This window comes from Somniosus microcephalus, chromosome 8, assembly GCF_052327205.1.
Source record: "Somniosus microcephalus isolate GS21.2 chromosome 8, FLI_Smic_1.0, whole genome shotgun sequence".
NCBI classification, from domain to species: Eukaryota; Metazoa; Chordata; class Chondrichthyes; order Squaliformes; family Somniosidae; genus Somniosus; species Somniosus microcephalus.
The window spans coordinates 211,418,599-211,441,288 of NC_140994.1; the positions used below are offsets into that span (position 1 = coordinate 211,418,599).

General features: G+C 44.5%; 1 protein-coding gene across 3 annotated transcripts in view; it reads right to left on the minus strand.

The window, feature by feature from the left end:
- The window catches only part of jade2 (jade family PHD finger 2), a 216,362-nt gene extending 194,294 nt beyond the window's left edge, over positions 1–22,068 (minus strand). For 2 of the 3 annotated variants that reach the window (XM_085995671.1, XM_085995672.1), the window contains exons 1-5: positions 21,356–22,068; positions 20,673–20,857; positions 15,573–15,707; positions 3,781–3,855; positions 2,678–2,763 (exon numbers count right to left, since the gene is read on the minus strand). In XM_085995671.1, the coding sequence (XP_085851797.1) occupies positions 2,678–2,763; positions 3,781–3,847 (153 nt within the window). In that variant the 5' untranslated portion in view covers positions 3,848–3,855; positions 15,573–15,707; positions 20,673–20,857; positions 21,356–22,068. The remainder of the gene's footprint in view (positions 1–2,677; positions 2,764–3,780; positions 3,856–15,572; positions 15,708–20,672; positions 20,858–21,355) is intronic. The other variant, XM_085995673.1, reaches the window with a different exon arrangement.
- Positions 22,069–22,690: the final 622 nt, after the last annotated feature.

Below are 22,690 nucleotides of genomic sequence, written 5' to 3' on the forward strand. Positions count from 1 at the left end.
CACCTTTTACTCTCCCACTTGCTGGCTTCTTTAAATAAATAAATAAATAAATAAATAAATTATTAAAGCAGTGGGCAATCTTCCTTCCCTCAGGGGCGAGCCAGGAAATGCTGGACCTCTAGGGGGTTACAGATCATTTTCATTGCACTAGAGAAGAGGTGTTAATTAAAGCGACAGCTCTCATGGAGGTGGGGAATAAACAGAGGCATGGAACAGGGAATCCGAAGAAGGAGACCTAACTAGATGGATGAGAGATGCGAAAACAGGGAAAAGTCATTGAACTGAAGAGGTCAACAATCAAGAAGGACCAGGCCACGAAGAACACAGGGATTAGAGGCACGAAGCAGGGAAGACACAGGGTTAAATCAAAGACTGAATTAAGTACCACATATAAATATGATCACTGCATGACAGCGATCACCCTAATTATGCAAATTATCGTACCACTGATGGAAATTGTTAAAAAAAAAATTAGCAGTCCCAAAACAATGCTTAAATTTCATTCTTTTTGCTCCTGTCGGTGTGCCTTGCCAATATAAGTTACTGCTTGGGTCTTTCCCATTAAAAAGAGGACAAGATAATGAAATAAATCGCATCCCAAACAGGACCAGAATGGCTGGACAGCATGTGCGGCCTTTTCTCATTATCACATTATGTCCCTATGATTACATTTGCAGTCTTTAAATCCTCTTCACACAGCAATTTGATTGAGTGCTAGAAGGTAGTGAGTGTGATCAGAACCATTTAAACATTGCACTACTGCACTGCAGGTGGCATCCTGTTACTCTGTACTGCCATCTGTGAAATCATCACAAGGAAAACAAAAAAAACCTCACTGAGTTTCACCCAGAACTGTTAACAAACAAACTGAATGGCATCAAAGGCGACCAATGACACAATTATTTCCCCTCATGACAATATGGTGAGGTTGTATTGAACTCTCCTGGACCACATAGTAGAAACTTCACTGTATACACAAACAGGAGCAGCTGAATTTTTACACTTTTTTTCAGAAGACAACTTACTTTTTAAAGTAAAAAGTGTTGCTCTTTTATATATAAAATGTTGACAATTATTAGTTGATATTACATAAACCATGCTGCTATTTTACTTTGTTTTTTTAAGAGATGCTCTGAGTAGGTGCCTTTGCGTCACTTCCTGTGGTGCACAGAAAGCTGCACTGTAACACACCCATGCAAAGTAAAGCATTCCCTTGACCCAAAACGTCCAAATAAGTACACACTATCTAAAGCCCGTTAGAGACGAGGGAGTCTTCGGTGAAAACGCAAAATGGGCCTTGCCGAATCAGCGGCCCGTTTTACACCACGCCAGATTTTCTTTTCCATTTACGTCAATGGAAGAGAGCATTGGCCACTGTGTAACATAGGCAGCCGATTTGCTATTGTCGAAGACCAATTTTACCCCAAGATCTTGAAACTAGGAGTCCATCCAGACTCCCATGTCCAACGCTAAGGAATCTAGTATTGAATTCAATGTGGGCAAAATTGGGTCGTGCCCCGTTAGCGCCTCCGCGCCCGAAATTCACTGGTGGTGCCCCAAGAGGGAGGTGGGGTGCCACTGGAAGTGCCCCACCTCTCTCTTGGGGCACTGCGAGTGAATATCGTGGCGCTACGTGCCACAGCGCCATGCTCTGCGGCACGTTGTGCCGTGGTACTGCAGGCCTTCCTCCCCTTATTAAAGGGAAGGGGCCTAGCACAGTGCGACCTGGGGCCCAGCTGGGCCACCAGGGATCAGAGTGCTGGCAAAAGAGCCTGGCACTCAAGAGAAGTGCCGGGCTCATGGAGCATAGCCGGCACCCCGTGGGGGGGCTGTACAGGAGGCCGGGGACGGCAACAGGGGCAGGTGCTGGCAGGCGGCCAGCAACAAAAATGGCCACCCGGCACCACCCCTTTGATATGCGCCGCCCCGGCTGCAGGTAGGCCCCCTTGACCCTGTTGGATATAGTGTCCGGCGGTAAGTCAGGGGGCGCTACCGAAGATCGCAGCCGAGGCGCGAGCGGGGAACTGCGCATGGCAATGACATCATCGCCGGGGCGCAGCACCGCAGAGCGCTAACGGTTACCGCTGCCGCTAACCTCTCGCTGAATTTCACGGGCGCGGTGTCGCTAACGCTTCCCAAGCGCTAGTTGCTTTGCGCCCCATTAGCGCCCTCTTAGGGCACTAATGGGAGGTGCAAATCAACCAAATTTCCCCCCCCCCATGAGTTCAAATGGAGCAAAAGTTAGTGCGATAATGTTCTGCTTTATTGATATGATGAAACAATACTTACTATATATGCTAGTGACATCTAATCACAGAACATCAATACTGCAGTAACTGTTATTTTTAATATACTGACTGCTGTTCAATTTGGATCATTTTTGAGGCATACACATTGAACAGAAATGTGTACTGGTATCAAATGGCAAGAATGTCTGAAAGAATATCCATTAACTCAACCCAAAAAACAATCTGCATTGGGTCATAAACATGTTTTACATCAAACCAATGAGCTCCTTTGGAAGGAGTTTCAAAGTAAATTCCTGACCTTCCCTCCTGATTGAATGAGAAGCAGTGCTGCTGATAGACAAGCTGTCCATACCTGACCATTGTGCTGAAATGGGTATGTGTAGAAATAAGAGGAATTGACTAGAGAATTGTAAAACAGACTAACAAACCTCTGAAGGTTTCTTCTCATCCTGTCTTGTCCAGGGGTGCTTTGTATTTGCTGTTTTAGAACTTTGACACCATAATGTTATGTGACCTTGGGAAAGGAGATCAGTGAGAAAAAGTTAGACTCTGGTGATGACAATGAAAGAGAATTGTGCACATTAATCTTACACCATTGGATTAATAAAATAAACCAATCCAATCCAATTGGTTTAGAAGATGCTATAGATCTATGGTAAAAGCCAATGCTCAAATAAATTGCTGGCATCACCTTAGAGACTTTTTGCCTCAGTTAATGATGATACAAACAGCTGCACTATGAGAGCAACTGAGAACACTTTCAGGATTGTGTCCTTTTTCATAATTCCCCTCTCATTTCCTGGCCAAGAGGATGGGCGGGTGACCTGTTCCCAGGCCTCTGCCAACACTGCTCCACAATCCATCATGCGGGCGTAAGAGAGAGACCATTTTTTCCTTCTTCTCCACAAGGGAAAGCCTGGTCTCAGCCAGATACCTCTCTCCAACAGCACAAAAAAGGTCAGAAACTCAGTGTCCCAGAACTGCAAGGTAAAGCAGTGTCCTCACTTTGTAGTGCAGAAGATTGGAATGTCAACTTAATGAACTGGGGCATCAATTTCTAACTGTCTTCAATTAGAGTGCAACTTCTAATTGAAGACACTTCTTATTAAATTATCACTTTTTGCTTTGGTGTTAAGTTCTTATGTATTTAAAGATAATAATGACATTTCAGCTTGTTTTATGCCAGGATATGCAGTGTTGAGCTGATTATAACATTTAGATGTGGCTTATGATTGAATCAGTCTCCTTGTATAGCACAGGTCGCACTGAAATCATCATTTTAGCTACATTAGCGCACGGGTATGTAAACTCAATCATTCTCACTGGTTCAACAACTGTTATTAATTTCTGGCAGACATTAGAGGGGTACATTTGCAAGTTTCCACATCCACACGGAGTTTCGCTAGATGGGAGTGTGGATTTAAAAACAAATTCGACAATTCTTGAATCGACAATTCTTAGGAAAACAATCTGTGACATTTCACTGTTTCCTAAAAAAAAGGACTTCAAGTTCCCGGATTGAGGTTCTTACTGTCAGTGGTGTCTGAGTCCTCACTGCTGGTGGAAAACTTCCTCCGTTTCATTATTTCATTATCCATCCGGAGATCTGCAATAATTACAAACAATCTTTGTTAATTCCAAGTGAAGCTTGCAAGATGTTACCAAAGTGACTGTTTTGAATTAAACACCACGTTGAAACAGGGTTCATACTAGAGCTGGGGTTAGAGCCAGTGGGAACATGCATTCTAGAGACTTACAACAACAACAACTTTTACTTATATAGCGCCTTTAATGCAAAATAAATGTCTCATGGCACTTCACAGAAGCCTAATCAGACAAAAATGGATGCTAGGTCAAAGGAGATATTGGCCCAGATTTTCCGATTGTAGGCGGAGGGCTGCAATCTGGAAAAATCTGTGCCCTTACCTGAGGGCTCCCGGGAAGCACAGAGTTCCGTTGCTGGGCCTCTCCAAACTGCTGGTGCGCAGGGCCCACGTATCCCAGAGGCGCAGGCGGTTCGCAGCGTCCCTGGAATCACGTGGGCCATGGGGAGCCAATCAGAGAAGGGAATCTCCCTTCATACATTTGACAGGAAGACCTGTCAAATATATGAATGGAGATCACCCCCAAAAACATCGTAAAAGTTCAAATAATTTTTTTTTTTAAATCACATTTTTAAAATGACTTGAAGTTACATAAATTAACTATTTTAAACAAAAATTTTAATTTTTGAAAAAAATAATGAAAGTTTTTAACGGGGCGAAAAATAAACTTACCTTTCTTTAAAGTATTTTTAAATGATAAATCAGTGGGAACATTAAAAAAAAAAAAATTTCAACTCTTATCCTGGTAAAAGCAGGCCTCGCGCAAGAATTGTAAATGTTTTCTGCAGGCGGAAGGTCTCCAAAAAGCGGAACTCTCCACCCGCAGAGGCCTGAAACCGGCATTTCCAATGTCCCTACGGGTGGGTACACAGCGCGTACCCATCCGTAGGGACCGGAATATCCGGCCCATTAGGAGGGGTGACCAAAAGATTGGTCAAAGTGTTCGTTTCAAAGGAGAGGGAGGTGGAGAGGGTTGAGGGAAGGAAGCCCAGAGCATGGGGCCTCGGTGACTGAAGGCACGGCTGCCACGGTGGAGTGAAGGGAGAGGGGATGCACAAAAGGCCAGAATCAGAGAAACGGCGAGTTTGAGGGGGTTGGAGGTTACAGAGATAGGGAGGGGGGGGAAGGTCATGAAGGGTTTTTAAATACGAGGATGAGAATTTTAAATCTGAGACGTTGGGGCGCCTGTAGGTCCGCAAGGACATGGGTGGTGGGAGAGTGGGCTTGGTGCGGAATAGGATATGGGCAGCAGAGTTTTGGATGAGCTGAAGTTTATGGAGGATGACAGGCCAACCAGGAGAGAATTTGAATAGTCGAGTCTGAAGGTGACAAAAACATGGATGAGGGTTTCGGCAGCAGATGTCAGGGCAGAGGCAGGGACGGAGACGGGCAATGTCACGGGGGTGAAAATAAGCAGTCCTTGTGATGGAGAGGATATGGGGCTGGAAGCTCAGCTCAGGGCCAAACAGAACACCAAGGTTGCAAACAGTTTGGTTCAATCTGAGACCGTGGCCGGGGAGGGGATGGAATCGGTGGCGGAGTTTGTGGTGGGCGCCACAGACAATAGCTTCAATCTTCCCAATGCATAACTGGAAGAAATGACGGCTCATCCCAAGACTGGTAGTAGGGAAGAAAACAGACAGAGGCACTTGGGGCCAGGATGCAAGTCTTTCAGGGTCTGATAGCTGTCATTAGACCAGCTATTTGGCTGATTAGTGGAAAATCAGATCCAGGGCCCAGTACAATAGTGACACCTGCATGAGGCGACCATTTTTCAGGACAGCAGCACATGCCAGTTATCTGGCTTATTCCCTCAGAGTGCCATGCAAATGGCAAAGTGGCACATAGGAGACAGGACCAAGCTGTCCAGGTGCATGTTCAAGAGATGCAGCCTGAAACAGATCCTTCCCAGGACTAAGCTGGCATGAGAGAAGGGCCATCTCAGTGCCATAAGCCTCATGAGTAACCAACCACATTTCATGATATTGGCCCATAGGTTACACCTAGGAGAAGCACTATAATAGGAAAAAGGCACATTTAGAAACCTGGAAAAGCACAGTGTTAACAAGGAGTATAATGGCTATTGATCACACCAGAATTAGTTACAATAAAAGAAAAGGTGCATTTATCTCATGCATTCATGGAGATATAGTCATACAAGAGTGAAGGCACTCATCTTGTGCTCATGCAATCATAGAGTCATGGGCCTAGAAATTCGGTATAGCCGCGTTTGGGGCGCTAGTCCTGGCGATGCACAAAGTTTAGCGCCAGGCGCAATTTAGCGCCACCTAGCGCGATATTGGGTTGCAGAGCCCCTAAAGGTGATTGCGGCGCTAAATCAGGCACTGCACGCTACTCTTAAGGCGCTAACCCAGCGGCGCAACCCAATTTTGCGGCGGCGGGGCGCAGCGAGGGTGCTGTCAATAATCACTTTCCCTGAGACACACTGGCGCTGGCCAGCTCTTAAAGGGGCAGGTCAATTGGCATCACCAGACACACTCACTGCCTTGTAGGCCTTCAAAGCGGTGGGAGCCTACCTGTGGCGCACCAGCCTAGCAAGACATGGAAAGGGTGAGGCCGAGGGCGGAACGCCTCACTGATGGGGCATTGGATGCTTTCGTTGGCGCAGTGGAATCAAGGCCAAGGAAGATGGTCGGAATGTGATTTATGTTTTGGACAGTCTCCTGGGTGTGAGAGGCAGTTATGTGTCAGTGTATTAGTTTTGCTTTCTGTTGCCATAGCTTTCTCATGTTTGAAGGAACCACATTTTGTGTAATGAAACACTTTCTTCATTTACAATGGCCATGCCTGCTATTTACATGCATCTTGCCCTTCACAGGCTTGGGGGTATCTGACCGGTTCCATTCCTGTTCTTGGAATGGCAGCAAGCATTCCGTGAGAGGGGCCTAGAAGCTACTTCTGATCAGCCTCTGACACGCAGCCTGAGAAGAGCCGCTCGCGTAGAAGTTCAGGCCAGCAGGCATCTTCTCAGCCACCGACAGAGATGTCCTGCACCTTATCTGAGGCTGCAGATCTGGCTGAAGCAGCTGGCACAGCTCAGTCACCACCTCCTTTCTAAATCGCAGCCTTCTGACACACTGCTCCTCCGGCATGTTCATGTAGGAAATCTGCTGTCGTAAAACTCTGCCAACGTAAGGTCTGCTGTGGCGACGTCTGTTGGCCCTCCTCCGTCTGGCCATGCCCGCCCCCCTCTCCCAGCGTCTCAGTGCCCTTTCCAGATGATTCAGCAGCAGGACGTTCCCCTCCAATGCAGCCCCCATAATAAGTGCCCACAGGAAGGTTCCCCGTTGTCAAGACTCACCAACAGCAAGGTGATGGTCAGAAGGCTGAAGATCGTCTGCCTGCGCTGGCTTAGTGGTCAAATGGCTCTCAGTGTGCAGCTCAGCAACTCTTTGTAGCTCTCGAGGAAGTTGTGCTCCAAAAATGGCTGCCGCTTTTAAGCCACACCAGTCCCCTTTAAATAACGCTCCTCTAGCCCGAGAGTGACTTGGTAAGGTTCCAGGTAAGCTGTCACTATTAGCGCCAGGCGCTACGGAAGGGGGCTCCACTGAATTTCCGGTCCGGGGCGCCCAAAAGGCGTTACACACTCAAATGACGTCATAATCAGCCTGCGCCCGTGAGCGGGCGCTAAGATTTAGCGCCGGCGCTAAATGCATGCTCAATATGGGGCGAGGCGCTAGGCGCCCTGCGCCCGCCCGGAAATTGGCTAGCGCCCCACTTCTCGGCCTCTTTAGGCGTTAATCGGTGGCGCAACCAACCGAATTTCTCCCCCATGGAGTCATAACGGCACAGAAGGAGGCCATTCGGCCCATCGAGTTTGTGCCAGCTCTCTGTAGAGCAATCCAGTCAGTCCCATTCCCCCACTCTATCCCCGTAGCCCTGCAAGTTTATTTCCCTCAAGTGCCTATCCAGACTCTCCTTGAAAACTCTGAGTGTCTCTGCTTCCACCACTTCTGTCGGCAGCGAGTTCCATGTCCTCACCACTCGCTGAGTAATAAAGTTTTTACTCACATTCCCCCGGTATCTCCTGCCCAAAACCTTAAATCTGTGTCCCCTAGTCCTTGTACGATCAACTAGTGGGAACAGCCTTTCCTCATCTAGCCTATCCAAACCCGTCATAATCTTGTACACTTCTATCAAATCACCCCTCAACCGCCTTTGCTTTAATGAAAACAAATCCAGCTTCTCCAACCTGTCCTTGTAGCTAAGATCCCCCATCCCCGGAACCATTCTGGTAAATCTCCTCTGCACCCTCTCAAGGGCCTTCACATCCTTCCTAAAGTGTAGTGACCAGAACTGGGCGCAATACTCCAGTTGTGGCCTAACCAGCAATTTATAAAGGTTCAGCATAACTTCTCTACTTTTGTACTCAATACCTCTATTTATGAAGCGCAGGATCCCATATGCTTTGCTAACCACTCTCTCAATATGTTCTGCCACCTTCAGGAACCTATGCACATCAACTCCCAGGTCACTTTGTCCCTGTACACTCTTTAAAACTGTGCCATTAAGTGTATATTGCCTCTCCCTGTCCCTTCTGCCAAAATGCATCACCTCACACTTCTCTGTATTAAATTCCATCTGCCACTTGTCTGCTAGCCTTTCTATGTCCTGTTGCAGTCGATTGGTATCATCCTCACTGTTTGACACACCCCCAAGTTTGGTGTCATCGGCAAATTTAGAAATGGAGATTGCAAAGACCTGCAAAGTCAGGTAGGGGCAGAGATCTGAGATGCTATGAGGTTTCAGGACATGTACTGCATTGAAGTAATTGTCATTTCTTTGCAGCCATCACTGAGGAGTCCTCCAAGTGAGGGTCTTTCTGAAATCCACCTCACACTCCTCTGCCTTCAAAGCAGCTAGTGTTATCTTCCCAGGAATCTCTATATGGAGGCCTTTTTGGATGGCAAAGTTGTGCAGGGTACATCAAGCAACAGCTATGCGAGATACGCATTTGGGAGCATATTGCAGAGTTCCTCCTAATCTAGCAAGGCAGCAAAAGTGCCCCTTTAAGGTCTCAATGGACCTTTAAATGATAACTCTGATAGAGGCATGTACTTTGTTGTGGCGCTCATCTGCTGTGTTTCTTGCCACTTGCAGTTGGGTCATTATCTAAGGTATCATGAGTTACACTTTGTCATCCAGTCACTTGACTATTACCCGTGAAGAGCTCAGGGAGGACAGAATTCCTAAGGACGAAGGCATCATGGCCACTTCTAGCATTAATGTGGGGGATTTTTTACAACTGGTCACACATAATCTGGACAGTGAAAATATCCCTTTCCATGAAGAAGGTTAAGGGGGTTAACTGTCAGAGCTTGCAATGCTATATGCATGCCATCTATTGCGTCCTGCACTTTGGGGAACCCAGCAACATGTTAGAACTGGATTGCCCTCTCACGTTGCTACTTTGCTATCATGCCAAACTGGATGAATTCTCCAACTCTCCTAAAAAATGTGTGCCAGTTACCTGACAAATGCACATCCAGGTGGCAACTTGGGTGATATTATACAGATCTCCCGTGACTGCTTGGAACGAGCCAGTGACATTAAAATTGAGTGCGGTGGTAACTTTCCCAGGCACAGGGAGAGCTGTCCAGAAAAATGATTTTGGCTGCAAGTTTTCATGCAGGTGTTGGCACAGTTTCCTTACAGCATCTTCGATGAAGTGCACTCTTCTCACACAGAGTTTCTAACCGAGATCTTTGTGTCTGTAAATTCAATGGGGGGTAATATCTATAGGGCACATCCTCCTCAAATCCTGTTTCCCTCTTCTTTCCTCCATCCTGTACTGCTTGTCCTCCATTAAAATATAGAATGGGGAATGCCCACTGAGAATCCCATGGGGGAGAAATTGACTATAGCCCTGTTTGGGGCGCCAGCCTCGCCAGGGCGCTAAAAGTAGCGCCCCGGCAGCATTCGCGGCTGCCCACCGGAAATTCAGTGGTAGCGTCCCAAAGGGAAGCACGGTGCTACTGGCTTCGACTGAATATCGTAGCGCAACGTGCCGCAGCGCCACACGCTGCAGCACGTCGCGCTGCGGTACTGCAGGCCTTCCTCCCCTACTTAAAGGGGAGGGGCCTTGTTCAGTGCGATCTGGGGCCCAGCTGGGCCCCCGAGGATCGCAAGTGCCGGCAAAAGAGCCCGGCATTGAGAAGTGCCGGGCTCTTGGAACGCAGCTGGCACTCCGCAGGGGGGGGGGGGGGTTCAGGAGGCCGGGAGCGCAGAGAGGTGCTGGCAGGCGGCCAGCAACAAAAATGGCCGCCCTGCACCTCTCCTTTAATTTGCGCCTCTACCGCCGCAGGAAGACCCCCCTGAACCGGTCGCACATTGCGTCCGGCGGTAAATCAGGGGGCGCTTCCAAATATCGCGGCCGGGGCGTCAGCGGGGCGCTGCGCACACCGATGACGTCATCGGTAGCGGTGCAGCGCGAACGTCTAGCGCCACCACTAGCGTCCCGTGGAATTTAGTGGGAGGCGTGGCCAGTGGCTTGCGACCCACTTAGCGCCCTCTTAAGGCGCTAACGGGTGGCACAGCCACCTGAATTTCTCCCCCCATGACTTTAACTCAGAACCTCTTGCTAAGGTTCAAGGCAAAATTATCCCAGTAGTGTTATAGGTTCGCAAGCTATGAGAGACAAGGTCAGCTCTTACCAGATACAAAAGGAAAAAAATGCTCCAAAGTCTCTCTTGTAAATAAAGTAATCACTCTTCAAAGCTTCTCCAGGCTCCAGATCAAAGCACTTTGGCCAGTACCAGCTCGTGCTGGCAACAGGTACACCTCTTTTATTTCATTTTAGGCTAGCCATGGTGCATTACGGGGCAAGTCATGAGTTGTAGCTACTTCTACACCTGTCTTTCAAGCAGTATCAGCACACACATCGCAGGAAGGTCCGAGACCCACTCTGCAGTGCAACCATTACAGGACGGAAACTCAGCATAAACGGGTCCTGCCCCAATTCCCGAGCCTCATATATCTGGAGTGCCATTCCAGCACTAATAATGCACCAGAAATGGCATTTAAAACTGGGTCCATTGTCTTTATTTTTATTATTATTTGTCAGATTTTGTCTTTTGCCTTGGTTTATTTTCCTTTCTACTGGTTTAGGTGCTCTTCCTACTACATCCCCATCCCATTCCCAAGTTGAAATGACAGTCATGTAATCTGCTCCCCTACGCTCCTGTCAATGTTGTTATCAAGCTAGTTAGCAGGAGTTGCATGAGAATGCCTTATGTGACTTTACAACTAATTTCCCTTCCCATCTTTTGACAAAATATCTTGCGTTTCTGCTCCTGCTATTTTTGAATCAATGCCATATCCCACCTTAATTCAGTGCTTCATGTCCATCACCACCTCTGCTCAACACTTAAACTCAAAAATGATTATTGATGATAACAGTGGACAAATTCTTAATGCATTCATATGACAGTCCTGTTATTTTAACAGCTAAACTGTTTATTTTAAACAGTTCAATGTCTCCATTACAATGGCAATGTCATGCAAATGCATTAATAAATCAACCACTATTATCACCAACAATAACCTCTAATTGTCACATTCACGCCACTGAGCATCTCAGTCGCTTCCCTCATCTCATCTCCAAACCACCCTCTGCTCAGCACCTTGTCTCTCTCCATTTTGTCTCGTCTCTCCTCCTGTTTGGCACCTCCAACAAATAACTGTTAACTTCAGATTGTCTCTAAGATTTCACCTTATGCATCATAACACTCAAAAAAGCACTAAACCACTTTGATATCTGTGGCTTTATTTCAGTAATATTAACTATATATTATACCTATACATAGATTTACAACTGCTTACTTTCCTTTCTTCCCGGCATGCTCTATCTTTACTAATTTAACTTGAATTTTATATACTTTAGGGTAGAAATTTGTCTTGGGTGGTAGCTCTAAACGGGCAGTATCGCATCAGCCACCTGTCATACGCCCAGCTTGATACTCAGTCCTATTGAAGTCAGTAGAACTGACGATCGGTCGGGGGAGTATAACGGGTAGCCGATACCATTATAAACACAGCCAGGAGGTGAGGCTCACCACTGGCAGCATAAAATCAGAATAGCGCTCCTTCCATGTCAACTACTTTTTAAATGCTGTATTCACTTGTTTTATCTCTGCTTACACAATTCTATTCTGGAGCTGTGACCTGCATCTTCAACTAAATGGGCGGCACAACAATTCTGTAGTGGCTCAGTGGAATATACACCGCCAAATCAGGTTGTGTTTAATTTGCACTCTGCATCATAGCTAGCACATGCATTACGTGTATATTAAGGGGGTAGTAGATTTTATATTTGCATGAACAGATGTCACCCCAGTTCTGCTAAACCTCAGGACCATTCCCTAGTTCTACCAAATCCCAGAATCATCCCCAGTGCTACCAAAGCCTAAGACTGCCGTCAGAGCAGTTAAACCGTACACCCTCCCTAGTACTCATAAGTAACATATACTTAACTCCAATTGGTACATCTTAATAGCATCTGGTTGTATATCCTCAGCTTTGAAAATGGTACGGAATAAAAATTAAATACACAAGTAAATTTAAATATATATAAAAAAGGCCACTTATTTATGCTTTTCACAGAACAATGTAGTTGTGGATTCAATGCCCAAAGCACCAGTAAAAATCCCATAATGACATATAATAAAAACGGAATTCAATTTGTTCACTTACTGCATATCATGGCCCTGATGTTATTCCCTATGTAGCATAAACACCCCAACTGTTGTAAAAAATCAAGCAAGAAAGAACTTGCATTTATATAGCACCTTTCATGTCCTCAGGACTTCCTAAAGTGCTTCATAGCTAATTAAGTACTTTTGAAGAGTATTCGCTGTTGTTTTGTAGGCAAACAAAACAGCAAATCCTCAGCCTCACTGTAAGCAATGCCACAGGAGATCTGCTAGCTTTCCTTAAAATTGCCAGGTGTTTTTCTTATTTACCAAACAATTCAGTTTTATTTTTACATTAACTGTACTTTGAAAGGTACTGATTGCAAACTTTACTGTGTTCAATATTTACTTTCATTAACGTTAGTGCAAGTGTGCAGTCCCGTTATTCATCATATACTAGTGCACCATGTACTTTTTCAGGTACTGCTCCCTGTGCGATGCCCTATTGGAAGGAGTAGGTGTGGAAGATTCATGAGAAGCTGTTTGCGATTCCACTTGCTGCCTACCTCCAAATGTTGCAGACCCAAGCCATCCTTCCTGTGTGCCACAATAGTTGCCTGGTTCCAGCTGTGTGGGCCTCTACTTTTTGAGGTGCTTCTCCTGTCATGTGCAGTGACTTGAGAGCCATTCATCTCTTCTTGTTCTTTTCCACTTATGTCGCTAACAGAGGCCAAGCCCTGAGCGCCACCACAGATCTCGGTGAGCAGAGACTGTTGGACTGCATTAAGTCTGAATACTTATTACGTTAACAAGTGCACCAAAACAAGTCTTGGCCAAAAGATCTCAATATCTTCAGAGCCAGAATTCTTGAGAGATGCTCACCCTTCTCTGCAGATGCCAATAATGCTGTATATTGCTCAACTGCAATCTACAGTCATGGCTGCACAACTTGGCCCAAAAGGATAATGGAATTTACAATTCTATCCAGTCCAGCTTTCATCGCCTTGTTCATTGAAGCAAGTAAGTTGCTCACCAGTTTATGCTTGTGAAGGATCCTCTGTTTCATCAGTGGCCCTCTGATGTCAAAATCACAGAGCAAATCAGGTCAGCACAGCAACATCCAGCCCTTCATTAACCACTACCCCTCTTGCTTCCTCACCTGTAAGCAGTGAATCACCCTGTGTTTCCTCTTCCAAACTCACTGATGCCCTCCAAAGTGTCTGCTTCAAGGAGTGTGAGTAATGCAGAGTGCTGAAGTGTGTATGGTGGTACTGTAATACCAGCTTGCTCTTCCTGGGTTTATGGTCTTTCTGTAGAAAGAGCCACAGGAAGAGTGTGTGGCCATTGCTATGCATGGTGTTGTTGCAATGACAGTACATGTTTCAGGGCAAAACACAAACAATGCTCTGAACCTGATGCAAGTGAAAAATCATCGACACGGTAAGTACATGTGATTATTATTACACAAATCATGTGTCACCTGCATAGACATCAGTATCTACCAGAATCCTGCCCCATCACCCACCCTAGGAATTACATAGTGACGTCCTCTTAGTGGGTAAAGGGTGTGTTTGCTTTGTGCCACCACCAGTCCTAAGACAGTCGTGACTGTTGAATGCCGTCTTCTTCTGCAAAAAAAACATCAGTAAGCATCGCTTGAGATGTCATTTTTGAATTGCCAAGTCCAATAAAATGAAATGTAAGAAAAAAAACTTGCTAGCTGAAGATGGAAAAGGAGATTCAGTTCTTTGTGTTGTTAATTCTTTCTGTGTAAAAATTATCTTTCTCAGCTGCTAGTGAGCAGGTCCTCCTTTTCTGGTCTGCTGTAATAGTTCAGCCTCAATACCTCTTTTTTGTGTTGCACTTATAGCAAGGAACTGGCTAAATTCGGTTTAACAATACTCTTGTATGAAACAATTCAGGCAAACACAGCTGACACCAGCCACCACCTTGGGTAGCCATTTCTACCAATGTTACAGTATATGCACTTTTACCCATATACAGCAATGTAAAACAATTGACATTCACTTCCATATCTAGCAGTGTGACAGACGTGCCAGTGATCTTCATTGCTTACCTGAGTACTTTCCTTCAAACTGGACACCTTCCTCCATACATCCCTCCAAGCACGGCAGGTTGCAAAGACCCAGATGAACTTGTGTATGATTGCTTCCCTCACCTGCTGTACCTTCTGTCTAGTGGAGGTTTGCCATTCTGGCCTATAGAAGGCATTTTTCCATTCCCTTATGCTGTCCACAATACTCCGTAGCGCATCGTCATAAAGCAACCTCTCTTCATCAACCCTGCAATTTGCGCACTCCACAGCTGGATTGATGCACTGAGCATTGTTTATAGTGATTACATGTCTATTGAGTAGATTAATAGGTGATACAGCACCAACATTGCAGGTTTTTACCTGCTCAGTTATACATTTGTTATAGAGCCAAGAATGCACTTTCATTTAACACAGTGTGCAAGGGTTAAAATTACCTAACATAAGATTTCATTATACTGTAAATTTAAAGAAAAACTTTGCAGACTTTGTAACTCAACATTTTGGAGGCTCCATCATCAAGAAATTACAGATGACACACGTCTTCTGTCTGAAACTCTCCGGTCTGAAGTTTGCAGTTTATGGTTTTAAAGTTTGAGTTCAGTGTGGCACTGCTACAAAGCAAATTGGACTTTGGGGCAGTTGGACGCTGGTTCACCCCTGCAATTCCACACACAGTGTGTTACCAATCTCAGTCATGGGTTGGAACCAAGTAGAAGCCAAGCACCTCCCCGACACGAGGGTCACTCTGTGGGAACTCTCTCACAGACTCGTTACAACTGGGTCCAAAGGCACACCAGTATCCCAAAAAAGTTTGGTTGGCACTGCAAAGAGGCCACAAGGACAGCAAGCAAATAGAATCATGAATAGAGGTAATAAAAGAAATCTGAATGTAGTAATGCAATCTTCCAGAGGTATTGATCCAAGCAAAGAATAATTAAACAGGAAGAGAATCAGTCGTCAGGTGCTGCAGTTAATAAACAGATACAGTAAGGAACCAGTAGGGAGTGCTCACCTTGTGATACAATCTTCTGGTCTTTTCAAAGAATTTGTCTGTTTTCCCAGATTATTTGCCCAGTAGCTACATCTTGTATTGCGAATTGTAACAGCATTTCCAACCAATCAGGTGCTTCCGCGGGTGTTAAAACATCTAAACATAAACAGAAATGTTACCACATTGCCTTCATTCAAAACCTGGGTGTGAATAAAATACCAAGTCCAAGCAGCACAGATGCAAGTGATTTTAGGATGGCCTTTTGCGATAGTGAAAGAATATCTGTCATGTTTCTGTTTTACTTCGTGCCTTTTTAAAAAACATGGCAGAGTGGGTAGTGTAGTGGGTTGAGCAATGTTTTTCCACCTGTGGCGCCTGCATTCAAATGCAGCTGAGACTGATGAATTGAGTCTCCTCTCTCTACTGTCTCGAAGTGACTTGCGTCTGGGGCAGTCATAAACTAGTTTCCAGTGTGTTCGAGTCCATAACATAAAATTACCCGTAGTTCAGCACTAATTGACAATTTTGCTCAAATATGCAATGAGGATGGTTGATGCGGAAATGGAAATGTCATCCTGATGCCATGGGGTTACTAAGAGGTTGGGCTTTAAGGCACAATGAGCAAAAATTTCCTGTGCTAGGTGCAGCAAAATTGTAAAGCAGTTCCTTATATGCATATTTTTCCTACATCTAGTACGCAGAGGAAATCTCCCCCATTGTTGGGGCATAGCAGAGAAAGCTTTGTTGTTGTGGCAGAGAACAGGCAGTATGTGCTTCATGGTATTCCTGACCAAGGATTGCTGGGCAGGGAGAGGAACAGAATTCCTCGTTGCTAATTTTTGCCAATAACGTTTGGCATGAGGACAAAACAAGAAGTCCCGTTTTCTGCTCGTGCTGACTTTTTCCTGAACTTGTCAACAGGAAGAACCTCAGATGTCCAATATAGAAAAATGTCTCATTCCTGCTGTCATGTCAACAGCACAACGTCCCATCATATGAACTGGACAAGAATGAGAGGGAAATAAGTTATTTTTTTAAACTTCAGACCATTGAGATAAAGTGTTGACTTACATAAGCAATTTATAGCAACTTTTATTTACAATTTCAGGAGAAGTTCTCTACTTGCAGAAGTGCACTCTCAAAACTCCCTTAACTGGTACAGAAATACAAAGATTGTGCACTCCAATTCCACTGCACATGAAGCAATCAATACTACACTGTCAAGTAAGTGGATGTCTTTTTAACCACATTATAAACTTCCATCCTAAAGTACTGCAACTTAAAGGGACCAGTGGTCTGTTGGAAACTCTCAAGTATACTTTTAGCTGCACAGTAGTAGACAATTTTCTTAAATAAGAGTGTGGTAAAAATCCACCTGCAGGCAATTCATATAGAATAAAACTTGTAGTGATATTATGATACATGCAGATTCATTTGAAGTTTCAATTTTTCTCTCTTGCATAATAGTGTTGGGGGAGGGGGGACTCAATTAAATTTTAGTGGAATTTCCTAGCTGACTGAAATTCTTATAGCGTTTATCCAAAATGCACACTGTTCTTATTATGGAAATGTTGTGTCAGCATCTATTAATGAGTCCTTTAAACTCAGGAATTAGTTTGGCAGGAAAAATACATTATTAAGAACATTGTGCATCCCCTCCCAGCACTTGAATCTTTGTAAGCAGAGGTAAGAAAGCATGAAATTAAGTTTACGCAAGATTTATGTTAATTCAACCCTAAAAAGTACTCAAGATGCACGTTTTGACACAAGTCCATCATTTTGTACACCACCTAGGTAATATAGTGCTGAAGACCTGTGCACAAGAGTTAGCTGATCATCAAGCCAAGCTGTTCCAGTACAGCTATGGCATTGGTATTTACATGGCAATGTGAAAAATTGCCCAGTTTGTCCCATCTACAAAAAGCAGAATTAATATAACCCAACCAATTCCTGCCCTATCAGCCTTCTCCAATCAATAGCAAAGTGATGGAAGAAGTAATCAATAGAGCCATCAAGTGACACCTACTTACCAATCAGTTGCTCAATGATGCTCAGTATGGGTTCTGCCAGAACCACTTGGTTCCAGACCTCATTACAGTCTTGAATGAAACATTACCACAAGAGCTGACTACCAGAAGAGAGGTAAGAGTAACCTCTGAACATCAAGAAAGCATTCCACCGAGCATGGCACCAATGAGCCTTAGCAAAACTGCTCAATAGGGGTCCAGGGTAAAAACCTTCCAGTGGCTGGAGACATACCTGATGCAAAAGGAAGATGGTCATGATTGTGAGACACAAATCATTGCAGCACCATCATATTGCTGCTAAAATTACTCAGGGCAGCGCCGTCGGCCAAACCATCTTCAGATGCTTCATCGAAGACTTTCCATCGTAGGGGCAGGAGTGGGACATTCATCGATGATTCTACAATGTTCAGCTCCATTCACAACTCCTCCAATAACGACACAACCAATGCCAGTCTACAACAGAACCTAGACAACATCCAAGTTTGCACTGGCAAGTGGGAGGTAACATTCACACCTTTTAAGTGCCAGGCAAAGACCATCTTCAACAAGAAGGCCCTACCACCTTCCCCTGACCTTTAACGACACCACTATCACCGAGTCCTCCACTATCAACCTCTTGGGGGGGGGGTCATCATTAACCTGAAACTGAACTGAACCTCGCTTATCAACACTGTAGCTGAAAAAAAAATCAGTGCAAAGGCTAGGTAGTCTGCAACAAATGACTCATCTTCTAACCCCTCAAAACTTCTTCACCATCTACAAGACTCAAGTCAGCAGTGTGATGGAATATTCACCACTCACCTGAATGGGTGCAACTGCAACAACACTCAAGAAGCTCGGCACCATCCAGGACAGAGCAGTTTGTTTGATCAGTGCCCCTTCCCCTGGACTCAATGTCCTCAAAATATGCTATTAATTATAGGGTCAAAAATGTGGTAGGTTTATTCCAATTAGACCCAGCTACCTGCTTTAGCAATTAGTTTTAGAATAATCCCATTTACAAGCTCCTCTGGCAACACTCAATTCAGCCACTGATTGTAGAATGGACACCCAGGGTGATGCATCCCAAGCAAGATTTGCTTAAAATCCATCTGCTTCCTCACAGTTGTGCAAGTTCAATTCGTTTGCTTTCAGACTAATCACAGGCTGTCTTTATTTGAGGGCAAATGGTCTTATTTGTTGCATTTTTCCTGTCCTGCTCTCCTGAGGCCAAAACTAATAGTGGCCACAAGAACAGGTGGACTATATGCTTCCTGCCTTCCAACAATATCAGTCTAAAACCCACCACTAGGAGGTGTGTAAAAGGCACCCAGGAAGAACTCTATAGGATAGAAATTTGCTCGCACTGTGAGGACAGAGATGGAGGTCACGATGTGGGGTGGGGTGTGGTTGCGATTGGGAGCGAGAAGGTGAGCTATTGCTGGCAGCGACCTGTGGTTTGAATGTGGAACTCCCGGAATACTCCTGCTCCTCCCAGCTCCACATTCAGGCATGAAGTTTTTTTTAAAACTTAACCTTTTTGGTGGTGGCCTGTAGCGGTCCTTTTAATGACCACTGGTTATGCTACATGTAGACCTGATTTTCCTGAATGTAGCCAGCCCAATGACAACTGCGTTTGGGGCAACTGAATCTTGCACAGGGGGGGTCTCAAATGGGTGTTAGGCCCCTTATTTGCATATGCAAAGGGGCCTGTTTCCGGGATGGGCCCTGGATGCCTATTTTTTGCCTATACAGTACCAATATCATCTCCCCACAACACAACTGAGTTCAGAAAATCAGCAGTGTGGGAACATCAGAATTGCATCTGTGCATTGCACTTCAATGCTCCTGCACATTATGCCACCATGCCATTTCATGTATTATCTTCACACCATCGTTCCATCGCAATTCATTTCAAAACAGATCAAGCACACTGACAGGGACTGCAAGTACTCCAAGGAATTGCCCCTTTTTGGCTTTCTGCTCATAAGACAAATAAAGGATACTGATTATTATGGACAATTCATTGTTAACCCCACTACCATGTCACATCTAGGAGTAATCTTAGACATAATACTGACCTCTAGAGTTTCCTCTTCCTTTTAACTCATACAGCTTAGAAAAAAACCCCAAATGCCTTTGCCCTTCACCAAAGCAATGAAGCAAGGGAGGAGGAACACAATACACAAACCACAAGAACACCGGTGTGCAAAGTGATGCAAAGCCAAGAGATGCTCAAAGGGGGAGGGGGAACCACAGTACAACCGTCACTTTTCCCTCTCCGCATTTATATACATTGTAAAAAAAAAATTTAAACTTTCTGACACATTTATACAAATCCTAAAACATACACATTTTGACAACACAGAAGAAAATTCCAATTACATGTCTTCACAAACCCCATTCGCTGGCTTAAAACACAAGTTATTTACAAGCACAGCCTACAAGGTGTGATGGGGACAGGAAATATTAAGATTTTTCTATCCTTAAGATAGAAGATGCCAATTCTTTCCACAAGGATTACAAGCACTTGTGATTCCACCTGTGATGTGGTGCAGTGCAAAATGTATTCATTTTACTTTACAAAAATGTGTGCAAGTTAAAAATTTCATCATTCCCAATTTTAAAAAAAAAATCATACTTTATAATAACAACAATACTTTATAATAAGTTGCATTGCAATGTGAGAGTACTTTTTTTTCCTGGAGTACAATTTGGATTTGAATGTGCATAATCGGACTCTAATTTTTCACCATGCTTTGCACTGAATTTAGTGCTGTTACAAAAAAAAACGTTTAGAACTGGTGTTTTATTGCTTGCATTTTTGCAAATTAGATGATCAAAGTCTTCTACCCCAAAAAGGTGCCAGCCTAGAAAGGGTTAACGTAGGTCACCGGCCCTCCTCTTCCTCTCTCCCCCAATCTGTGGGCTTTCACTGAGTGCGTGATGCAGTTACAGGTCAAGTGATTGCCACACGGCATCATGCACAACACGTGTGCATCTGTCATAAAGTTGTGCATCCAGGCCTACCGTCGGCAGTAAAGTATTTTTTTTCGGGGGGGGGGAAAACAGAAGAGTTTGCGCTGATAGTTTTAAAACGAGCTGCAAGTTATACCTGCGTGTAGAATTCAGCAACTTTGTTTCCCCCCTCCTCCCCTCCACTTTCGGTTGTGTTGCTGGAAGGGGATGAAATTGGCGACCACGCCTCCCCCGGTGAACCTGAGCGCAGCGAATTCGGGATAAACAACAGCCACTCCCCCTAGAGTCAGCAGCGCAGCTTGCACTCAGGAGCCACCAGACCTACAATGCACAGAGAGAGAGAGACACACACACAATTTATTCAACGTATTTTTTTTGAAAAAGCAGCTCCTACGTTGCAAACGGCTGTCCCAACACCGCACGGATCACGCAAATTCAAAATTATGCAACTAAATAAAGACGGTGCATTTTCTTTAAAAAAATTACACATCACCTCCCCCCCTCCTACTCTCCACCCCGTGAGATCTACATATACACACACAACCCCTCAAAAAACGCAAACAGCACCCCTCACCACCAAACCCCCCCCCCTTTGCTGGGGTGCAAAATATGTAAACATTTTTTTGAGTACTGGATTGCAGTAATGGGTATACAGACAAGCGATATATTACCTATAATAGAAAAAAAAAGTTGAGCCTTGCACTTCTGATCACAAAAAAGTAAAATAAAAATAAGGATTTCTGCACGCGTGGGGTGCGGATCTAATTTCCCCAAAACAGTTACTCAGCCCTCTAGTTACAAACGATCAATAATAATTACCATGCAATTTTTTTTTTGCTTGCTTGTTAGCTTCGTATCTAGCCTCTTTTTTTTGCGGTGACTGTCCTCAGGCCACGATGGTGATGATGGTGTTGTAATATAAATGCGATGGTGCTGATATATGTTAAAAGCGGCTCAGGAGGAAACGCACATCGATCCGATGCACATTAATACATTTAAATCTCTCTCCCTCTCTCCCCCCCCCCCCTCCTCTCTCTCTCTCTCTCTCTGTAAAAAAAAACATGCAGTTACACAGTGCTGAGATGGCTGCCAATGAAATGCAATGGGCGCTCTCTCTCTCACACACACACTTTGCAGCTCCTTTCCTCGCTCTCTCTCTCTCGCTCTCTCTCATTCCCACCTTCCAGATCACTTTAATGCAGTCCTGTTGCGTTTCTTATCCTCTCGCCCCGATCCTTTTTTGCAAACTGCATCTTGTGTTTTTTTTTCTCTACTTATATATTTTTTTTAAAAAATCTTCCCTCCTTGTTTTTTTTTGCAGTACGATCCCTTCCCGGTTCTAATATTAATTTGGATGTGCAAATATAAAAAAAAAGAGCCCGGACGCTCGGATCGCAGGAGGCAGACTCACTTTGGGAAATTTACCTCCAGAAAACAAGGCGATTTTTTTTCTTTTTTTGGCACGGGCGTACACTACAGGACCTAGCAACGAAATAGCTCATACTTCAAAATCTTTTGGCGCCATATTAATGACGTACTTAAAATTGCCTCTTGAAAAAGACAAGATCTCCCTGCGTCAAAACCGGCGTCTTTTACTTAAATATTGCAACGCACGAAAGACAGGGCAAACTAAAGAGTCTTGCAGAGATATAAAAAAGATGCGCCTCTTATTTTAATTTTATTTATTTTTTTTGCAGTTATTTATCACACAGCACTTGTCAGTTATCCTTTTCTGCGACTGCTTGCATTTCTATTTAAATTGTCCAGTGGTGTTGCAAGGAAACCACCTTACTTTTTACGGTTAGGATTTTGACCCACATTACAAGGTCTTGACGGCAGGATGCAATTAGCAGATATGGAATAATTATTGTTCCAATCTGTATATTAATCTCTGAGGTGTATTTAAGCGATAATAAGTTAGCAACAACCGTACACTCAAGTGCACTCGTGAGGTCAATTGCCCACTTTTGGGGGAGTTATTCCAATTGTTAAATTTCAGAGTTATGAACGAATCATTGGCGAGATAGATGCACAAACGCGGATACGGGAATGGTGTTATGAGTATGGGAAACGTGCGATACTGAACATTAAAGTACAGAATAACTGAATGGAAATATTTAATCATATAATCGAGTGGAGAAAACATATAAATCC